The 9895-nt window shown below is 37.3% G+C and overlaps 3 protein-coding genes across 3 annotated transcripts; 1 reads left to right on the top strand and 2 right to left on the bottom strand.

The window, feature by feature from the left end:
• Positions 1–697: 697 nt before the first annotated feature.
• LOC132784489 (mitochondrial coenzyme A transporter SLC25A42) lies at positions 698–6912 on the bottom strand. The gene is given in 7 exon segments (XM_060790139.1): positions 698–1451; positions 1522–1708; positions 2146–2200; positions 2202–2412; positions 2483–2786; positions 4076–4310; positions 6665–6912. Coding segments are annotated over 6 exon segments (1140 nt in total). The 5' UTR covers positions 4305–4310; positions 6665–6912; the 3' UTR covers positions 698–1297.
• Positions 6913–7202: 290 nt separating this feature from the next.
• Positions 7203–8687, top strand: LOC132784490 (uncharacterized). Its single transcript, XM_060790140.1, has 2 exons — positions 7203–8172; positions 8358–8687. Exons 1-2 carry the CDS (start codon positions 7408–7410, stop codon positions 8685–8687), a joined length of 1095 nt encoding a protein of 364 aa, XP_060646123.1. The 5' UTR covers positions 7203–7407.
• Positions 8688–8856: 169 nt separating this feature from the next.
• Positions 8857–9290, bottom strand: LOC132784491 (uncharacterized). Its single transcript, XM_060790141.1, has 2 exons — positions 9060–9290; positions 8857–8984 (listed from the first exon to the last, which is right to left on the bottom strand). Exons 1-2 carry the CDS (start codon positions 9213–9215, stop codon positions 8934–8936), a joined length of 207 nt encoding a protein of 68 aa, XP_060646124.1. The 5' UTR covers positions 9216–9290; the 3' UTR covers positions 8857–8933.
• Positions 9291–9895: the final 605 nt, after the last annotated feature.

The following is a 9895-nucleotide window of genomic DNA, read 5'->3' as shown; positions in this document are numbered from 1 at the left end:
GCCCGCCCACAAAGGGAGCGGCCATGGCTACAGCTAATCAATAGTCTCCTTAATTTGCATAATAGAGGATTTGGCTTATATTCATTTCACCATTTAACCCACACTCACCTGTAGCTTTTTATAGTTGTTGCAGACTTTAATATATGTATCTATGTGTATAAGTACATATGTTGTTTGTTCTTTGATATGCTTCAGTAAATGATATTAACTAATACCGGTAATGCAAATAAATGTTCACAGCATTTGAAAACACGGCACAGTCACAACTGGAAATTGTTATTATTGATTGACTAGTGTTTGCACAAACAATATAATATATATATATAAGCACTTTGTTGTTTTTTGCGCACTATTTTCGCACAACGAACGCGACTAGCAGTGTGACCGCACCGACTGTTGTGCAAAATACCATTCAATTTATCAACAAATATGGAAGTACGACATAAAAAATACTTTTTTATCTCAAAATGTTTAAAAACAATAAACAATAACAATAAATACAGTTTAAATTTATTTTAATGCAATCTTACTTGTATAATTGAACTATTTTATACAAAATTTAAATAGCAATATGTGGTCACACACAACATATAGTTAGGGGCTGCCATATTCAAAGGATGCAGTATGAATTGGCGCACCATTTAAAAAATACACTTGAATTTTAAACAACATTGTAAATTTATTTTCACTAATAAAAAACACATTCATATATTTATAATAATTACGCTGCTGAACATAAGTAAATTCATGGCATTCATGTTTTTATACAGTATCCTCTCACAGGTGCTTTTGTCACAGCGAGCCCAAAAATTCAACATACGTTGGATATTAATTCTGACAAAAAGCTATGAAAAATTACACAATAATTTTAGTAACTATAGAGTTTTATACATATAAAATATAGTAGTAGTTATTGTCAAAGTAGTGGTGTCATTGAGTACAAATTAAGCACCGAATTAAGCAGATAGCTGTTTACAATTTTGCGATTTTATGTAGACAATTTTATTGTTGTGTTATACTTTTCGCTTAGAGAGGAAACAATCAAATCATTTACATCGAATAACAAACGTAAGCTCTACTTTTCCACAATATTAACAACTAAAAATATCAATGTAACAATGCCTGCGACAGCATGCACTATATATATCCTTACAATTCTTTTTGCGCTCTCCAAAAAAACATTCAACTTAAGAAAGCAGTGCGTTTTCTTTTCTCTTTTTTTGGTGTGGGTTTGGGGGTAAGTGTGTGTGGTGTGTGGGCCTGTATATGAGTATGTATGAATGCTGGGGGCCAGTTGCTAGTTGTCGACCCGACCACGCTTCAAATGGGACAACTCTCTTAGCCAAGCCTTGATCAGATCGTATGTGGAGAAGCTAATGCCCACAGCAATGGGACCCTTAATCCAGTTCATGCTCAGACCCTTGTAGAAACCATTCTTGACGCCCTCCTCACTGTGCAAAAGATAGAAGATTTGTTATAAATTGTCTGACTAAATGTTTAGGATATCTCTTTTATATTTACCGATATATTTTGACGAGTGTTTCAAGAATTGTAGGACAGCGATCTGTTGCCGCAGGATTAATTCGCATGGTCTGCATACGTCGACGCACAATATCCAAAGGATAACTCGCTGTTTGTCCTGCTGCGCCAGCCGCAGCACCGAATCCCAGCGAGACTAAAGCGTTTGGTTTGTTATTGCCAACAATTTCTGAAAGTATTTTAAAGCAATTAGTAAGTATAAACATAAATAAATGTCGATAGTTTCGCGTGCAAGATAGTTCTAAAGGTGTATTTGATTGCTGTATAATTTTAATTTAAGTGCATTGCATTTAAGAGCATATTTCAGATTATGGCAGCATCTAATATGAAAAATGTTTGACCAACTTTACAAGAGTTTTGAAATATCGTTACTTTTACAAAGATTGTTATACTTTTGTATACAAAACTTATTAATTATGAAACGTTTCTGCTGTTAAGTTAAACTATTTAACAGCTTAGTAAAAAAAGTGTAATACAAGCATTATAATGTTGATAATTGCATCTACATTTAAGTGCATATCACAGATAATTGCATTAATTGCACTTAAATTCAACAATTGCAGTTAAGTGCATTTATCGACATTCTACTGTAGTTTGTATAACTACCGTGATATTCGCGCTTGAGCGTTTCGTAGGTGAAGAACGAGGTGCCCGCATAGGGGAATGACACCCAATACTGTGGCCCAATAGCCACGAAAGAGCGTTCGAGGTCCCTCCTCCACCCAGATTTTGGCAAACACCTGTCGCAGCGTGCGATAACCCGTGTATCTATCCGTCACAGCCATCCGAGCACGCGCCAAATCCAACGGATACGTCAGCGACTGTGACGTAATGCCCGCCAACGAACCCGCCACAAATCGCCGTCCCTTTGTGCTGCACAAAATGAGAGTGACATAATATTAATATTGCGATTTGATGTTGGCATGCAATCTCGTGTACTCACTTGGTGCCATTTTGATCCACTTGGAGGATGCGTCGCCATTGCTCGTGCGAGGTAAACTGAATGGCCGCATAGGGAACAATGCGTGCCATGGTCGCTGAGTTGCCACGCCACAGAGCGAGAACACCTTCATTGACGTAGGTCTGACGCAGATAGAGCAGCGATGCCCGAAATGAAAATGGCACATCTTTGCGTATTTGAAAATTGATTTTCGTTCGATCCAGCGGTGCAATTGTCGTCTTGGCCAACGCGCCAGCCGCTGCGCCAGATATCAGACTGATGATCACCTCGTCGAATTTGTTGTGCACTGTCAAATAGATGAGGAACACATTTGAGTCATGCAAGCTGGCATTGTGCAGAGCACCCTCCATATTAAATCACAATAATTAATTATTTCTTTTATTAACATTTCTATGTTTGACATTTAAGGTTAGCTATCTAGTTCTCTATTACTTTTGCACCTGGCGTTTTTTTTTTTTGGGAAATTGCTTTCTCATTGTCCAATTTAATCTCAACAACAATGTTGTGTAAAAAATTTCAGCCCCCTAGCTCTTACCGTTTAAGCGGTAGGCTCATAATTTAATGAGTCAGTCGGTCAGACAGGCCAAATTGTTTTATTTTCGTAGAGATAAAGTTTATTGGGGTCTTTTACTTGCCTTTTCGCATTGCCAATTTATAATACAGCTAAATTTGGTTAATTATTATAAACAACTACGGATTTTATCAACACACTAAGCTATTTCACATCTAGGGGAATCTTTTTCATCAACAAAACATTAACTAAATCATTGACAAGAATATTATAGCTATAGCTACAGTGGCTAAATTTGAGCACAGTTTTTGCATCATTTATTTTTTTTTTAATATATTTAATAATTTATAAAATATCGAAACTATATATTAACTGAATCATTGACAAGCATATAAAAGCTATAGTGTCTAAATTTGAGCACAGTTTGTGCATCATTTATATTTTATAACAAAATATAGTTAATACTCTATAAAATATGGAAACTATTTTGGTGAAACTTTGTCAATGGAATATTTAAATTTTCAAGAAAGGTGAAAAGGTTTTAATATTATTATATTAAATTAAGTATTATAACATTGTACCTCCAGGAAATGTATGTAACAGGCAGAAGGAGGAACCTCCGAGCCTTTAAAGTATCATATATTCTTGATCAGCGTCAAAAGCGGAGGTGATATAGCCTTGTCCGTCTGTCTGTCCGTCCGTCCGTCCGTATAAACCCCTCGATCTCAGAGACCACTCTATAGTATTTTTTGAATATAGTACTATATAAATATACCAAAAATATAGCCTTCGGTATATTTGTTTTGTTTTGTTTTTATTTCACAGTCGAGCACACTCGGCTGTAGCTGTCTTTTTATATAGTGCGCTTGAAGTTTTATATATCTTTATCAATATCTTTATCTACCAATTATTCTACGCAAACACATAAAATATTTACTTAATTTGCGATCGCACTTTAAAAGTGTTTCTTATATCTTTATCTATCATACATTCAATTTCAAATATATAAAATATTTACTTAATTTGCGATCGCTCCCCAAAAGTATTTCTTGAATCTTGCTTACTTTTTGCGGGCTTTGCGCTTTGATTGTGACTGCCATCGGTGGCTGCGGTGGCATTTGCTGTGGTCTTCATCCTGCTGTGGCCATCCTCGTCCTCTGGAGCTGTGTCTTCTGTGGTTGCCACATTGTTGGCTGAGCCAGCGGCAGTTGAGCTGGATAATTGACTACCTGAAGTTGATGTTGATGTTGTAATGGACATGGCAATGTTGGGCTTCTCTATAAGGCGGCTCATGGCAGACTAAACAAATAATAAAAGTACATAATAATATATTATATTATATTCTCATAAGTAATTAAGACACATGCTGACGAGCCTAACATTGAGTTATCAATATAGGTAAAAGTATTGCTCGCCCCCCCTCGCTTATCAGCATTTTGGGGCGTGTCAGAAAAACAATAATAGCGATAAGACGGGGTAGGGGACCGAAGAGCAGCGAGCGAACATCTCGTCTAGCAGTTTCGCAATTGTTTCATAATTGTAAGCAAAATAAATGAATATACTATATGTTTAATTTTTCAATTTCACACTTTTCTGGCAACACTCCAACGAAAATTCAAATTAAAAATTATATAATATAGTATAACAAAAAACATTTCCGTAAACTTTCGTCTGGATGATTTGAGGCATTCTGCGAACCTTAACTCTTTATTTACAATGCGCCCAGATAGGGAAATTGTACTTTGTTTGGGACTCTTTGCGGTTTAGATTAAGATTTTTGATAAGTTGTGTGTATATTGACCATAGAACTCCCAATATAACTATGCGATTTCGTTTAGGCCTTGTTAGCACTTTAACGCCTTATGTACACAACATAGACAAGCCGAAATATAAACACAACTACACAACTATATCTATTACCATATCTGTATATAGACATAATGTATGTACATATGTATGTATTCCATTAGAGGCAAATAGAAACCGGTTGCGGTTCAAACAACAGGTAAACAGCGCTGCTTAATGCCAATAACAACAAATTATCATCGAAATAAATAAAATTAACTATAACAAGCTTTGAGGCCTATTGATTAAATCCAAGTAATATATTAATAGTTTATTTTTGCGAAATTAAAATGGTCTACTTAAGTGGAAAATTCCACAAAGAAATATTTTGCATAATAACAATTCTGAGAAACATATTCTTGGCACTTTGAACGGACTTGACTCTCAGTTTATTTGAAAACTGTGCCAACTTCATATAGCGTATACCACACGTGGGCCCGTCTCAATTGACTTCCGCATATTGTGTATAATTCTGTGCGGTTTGTCAATTGATATCTACAAGGGAATAGCTTCAACCTTGAACAAGTTGAATGCTAGCTGAAGATTATAGCATTAACCATGATAAACAAATAAACTATCTGCGGTGATAAGATAACAGAGTCCAGCTGCCAAAGAGATATATGGAAGAGCCAAGTCTCAGTACGTCTAGAAAATATTCATTACAAACAGCTCCGATAGAAATTCTAAGGTAACAGGCATAAAAAAAATTATTTTTGTTTATTTTGTCACACACTTTCAATAGTTCTGGAGAAGTTTCTTTTTATTTCTTGACAATATGATAAAACGAACGCTTTTTTAAAATTTAATTTAAAATACTACATTTTTTAAAGAAAGCTTTATAATCGTTAATAATGATTTGTATAATATATCGAATAATAATATATTCCATTTTATTGCCCACTTGTAATTTTCGTGCGTGCAATAAATCTATCGGCAAAGTGTCATCGCTAGCATCAGCTGTTGAGAGCAAAGTAGAGCAAGTGCAATGTGAATGAATGCAAATCAATTACGCTCCACTGTCAACTGGATGCTGCAGCACGAATCGAACAGGGGAACAGGTGGGCAACCAGGAGGGGGAAGGGGAAGTGGGAGTGGAACCCATTGCATGCCGGCGAAACGAATGTAAACAAGTTCGTTAAGCGTTTGTTTGTTATTTTGCACTCAGTCAAGGTTGAATCTTATCCATAATTGTACGCACACAAACACACACGCACACACAAGCAGATGCTTATAGTGTATCACACACGCATACAAATCTATTCTAACACATGCTTGCCTGATTAAGTGTGCCTATAAATAGATTCTCTCATGCGACTTTTTTATGTCATATAATTCTGATTGGAATGGACTTTGCACTTGACAGTATTTTGCCTGTTGTTAATATTCAGAATCTATGCAAATCAAGTGCAATTAAAATTCAGCATATCTTTATAGCACACTACATATAAATAAGGCATATGGCGTTGTAGCTTTCCTTTGTTGTTTACGATTTCCGTGTGGCAAAAAAAAACCAAAAACAGAAAGCAATTCTGATGAGAAATAGGCCTGCCATACAACGGCAACAACAACAACAACCCGACGAACAGCTGTTGCTGCAATACTTTTTCTTCGTTTTGTCTTCGCTGTTGTTATGAAGTCTCTGAAATAAGTCATCAACCCCTTCACCCATCCCCTATTCGGATAACTTTATTGCACTTCTTGCTTGCAATTGGATTTAACACGTTTTTTTGGGTCGCACGCACAATTATTATATAATTAGCCAAAAATCGACAACATTAAATTATGCTGCTAAGGCCACGATAACGCACCTTTTTTGTTTCTTTATTTTTTCTTTTGTTAACACAGCAGATTCTAGCGTATTCCAATTGGCTCACGACGCAAAATACATATAAAAACAAATGTTGCAGCGCACGCACACGCCTTCACTAGCAGTTGTTTTAAATTTTACGGACCTCGCGCATTTAGTTTGATTTATTTCACAAATCACAATTGTTATTATTTAATACATAATAAGAATTTAACGCGCGATTCTCCTCGTCTCTTCGACTGACTGACTGTGTTTGTTGACAAAAAAAAAACAAAAAATAAATGAGCTTTTGTAAAGCTCTGCTTTGGTGTGACATAAGCTAAAATTCGAAAATATACGTTTTAATACCAAAGAAATATACCAAAATGCAGACATCGCGATAATCGTCAGCTGTGCTAATGTGCGCGTAATTTTGTAAACCGGCTGCAATTGCATTGTTTTTCAATAATTCACATCGCCGTATATCAAGTTTTTATGTTCATTCCAAAATTCTCTTCTCTGTGATCAGAGTATTATTAAAAAAATAACAACGAGCGAAAAATTGTAATAAATGCAGCAAGCCTGAGAAATGAGCTCGTCAGGGCTGCAGTAGCTGAGTGTTGCCACACCGTCGAAGAAGCCGCAGGCATCGCGCTGTGGCAACACGATGCTGCTGCAGCCAACTTCACGGCAGACGCACTTGGAGCAACAAAAACAGCATAGTATCCAACAAAAAAGAGAAGCCAAAATAAAAACGCAGCCAAGATGAATATGTCGAATTTGAACGACTTGCGATCCTATTCGCGACACTGGCTCACCGAGTTCATAGAGCAATACCAGGAGGAGGAGTGCTTGTGGCAGCCCAAGCATCATGACTACAGCAATCATGCGTCGCGAAACAAAGCATACGACAAACTGGTGGAAAAACTAAAAGAAGTCGAACCAAATCCAGATCGCGCCATGGTTGTGCGAAAGATAAATTCATTGAGATCGGCATTTCGACGCGAGTTCCGCAAATCGAGCAGCAAAAGTGACTACGAGACGCGTCTCTGGTACTACGACAAACTGTTGTTTATAGCCGATCACAAGCCAAAGCGCCATTCTAATGAATTGGCCGGCAAACCAAAACGTGAATTGCAATTGAATTTTGATGACGAAGACTCGATGGACTTTGAGGAGGAATCCCATCACACACCCCAATCCCAGCAACACATCGAGACAATTGTGCCCGCCCCCAGCGATGAAGTTGAAGCAGAAGTAGCGCCCACCAGCAATGTTGTTGTCAGCAGTCAGGGCGCGACATTAAGCACCATCTCAGTGACGCCCGCCGATTGTGTGACATTGGTCAAGGACGAGTCCCATGCACATCAGCAAGCGCATCACGAGGATGCCAGCGAGGCACATCAACGTCTTGTGGCACAGGCGACGGCAGCACAAACGTCGCTGGCAGCCGCCGCAGCAGGAGGACATGCTGTCAAGGTGCTGGAGATCACATCACTGGACTCGAATTCGCAGCGCGAGATACAACAGGTGAGTAGAAAGATAATGAGCAAATGGTCGGTGTGTAAATGATTTGCTTTTAAGTGTGTGCCTGAATTAGGCAAAGGCAATCGTAGAAAGTGATTATTTTAAGTAGCTAAGGCTTGATTTAGTGTCTTCAAATCAGCACATATATCTTAAGAATATATCTAACTTAAATCCATTTCCGTTTTTAGGCCGTCAACTCACTGGAACACCATCAGCAGCAGCTGCAGCATCTTCATCACCAGGCCAATGGACATGCGCAGCCAGTGCCCACGATTCAAATAGGACGTGATCATTACCAGCCACTCTTCGGCAATGCGTCGACCACAGCATACACAACAGCAACGCCGACCACAACGCACCGCCATGAGGATGAATACGATGCGATCGGTGTGAATGTGGCGAGTAAATTGCGTTCGATCAATCACACACAACGCATAATTGCCGAGAAGCTCATCAGTGATGTGCTCTTCAATGCTCAGCTGGATAATCTCACCGTCAACTCGTCATTAACGCAATAATTCTATATTTAAAAACATTTTAATTGTAATTTATAATTGAATTTGTCACATTAGTGAAGTGAAGTGTATTTTGTAATGTATGCATACATTAATTAATTAATTACTTCGTGTCGTCCGCGTTTATGTGTTAGTTTGTATCATAATAATGTTTAAACAAAAAGATTGTAGATTTAATTTACTGCATACACATTTAATGCAATAAATAGTTTTTAACTAGCAACTATAAAAACAAATTTTGATTTAGAATCATTTTTCAGCTTCATTTGTCGTCAGTCTTTTCCACACATATTTGGCCAACTGCAAAGACGATTTACCACTTTATATAAGCTGCACTTCCTTAACAACAAATAGTTATTAACAAAAACAACTCACCGTGATTGGAGGCAAATCAATTTGTTCCTCGACTGTGACTAGTTTGCGATTGTCCTGTAATACTTTCCAGCCGTAGTGTATGCCAATTAAACTAGGTATCATCACCACTGCGACCAGATTTCGAGATAAAAACGATTGTTTTTTGGGTACCGGCATTTTTATGTACAAGTAATGACAGAATCACAATGTGTTATTATTTAACAAAACAATAGCTTATCGATAAGAACATCATCGATGTGTGCTTATCGATAACATGCTTGTCTATAAACAGAATGACATGCTAGAAAACACCACAACTCATCAACGCGCGAGTTGGCAGCACTGTTATGTTCTCAATGGGCGCCAGTTTTGAAATATATTTATATTATGCATTTATTAGAAGAAAATTATGAACAACCACCTTGCAATACGTTAGCCTAATCATATTTATGCAACATAGATTGTTTAGTTAGTTTGAATGTGGTTTCTTTTGCGGTTTTTACATATTTGCAGATGAAAACAAGTTATGCAAGCTTTGTCGTCAGTATGTAAAATGATTAGTATTCATGTATATTGTTGTCGTACATTAACTCTCCTAATAACCCATAATTTTATTTACCTACAATGTTACTTTCGGTTAAATGTCAAGAGCTGCTGCTGCGATTAAACACCTTGTCTTGCATCTCACTTCATTGTTATTGTGTTATTTTTGACCACTATCTCGCTCTTTTTCGGTGTTAATCATCCAACATGCGAATGTAAATATAGTGATTTTCATGGACAAAGTACAATGCAATCTTAAAGTTGGTTGACATTGTCCACTCTCCATTTCAGCGTAGGTGCTAGAGCAGGAGGCC

Source organism: Drosophila nasuta, chromosome 2R, assembly GCF_023558535.2.
Source record: "Drosophila nasuta strain 15112-1781.00 chromosome 2R, ASM2355853v1, whole genome shotgun sequence".
Lineage (NCBI taxonomy): Eukaryota > Metazoa > Arthropoda > Insecta > Diptera > Drosophilidae > Drosophila > Drosophila nasuta.
This window is presented reverse-complemented; position numbering and strand designations above follow the sequence as displayed.

Coding starts and splice junctions, on each gene's coding strand:
- LOC132784490 (XM_060790140.1), top strand. CDS start 7,408: ATGAATATGTCGAATTTGAACGACTTGCGATCCTATTCGCGACACTGG. Junction 8,173..8,357: donor CGCAGCGCGAGATACAACAG/GTGAGTAGAAAG, acceptor TTCCGTTTTTAG/GCCGTCAACTCACTGGAACA.
- LOC132784491 (XM_060790141.1), bottom strand. CDS start 9,215: ATGCCGGTACCCAAAAAACAATCGTTTTTATCTCGAAATCTGGTCGCA. Junction 8,985..9,059: donor TTGATTTGCCTCCAATCACG/GTGAGTTGTTTT, acceptor TCGTCTTTGCAG/TTGGCCAAATATGTGTGGAA.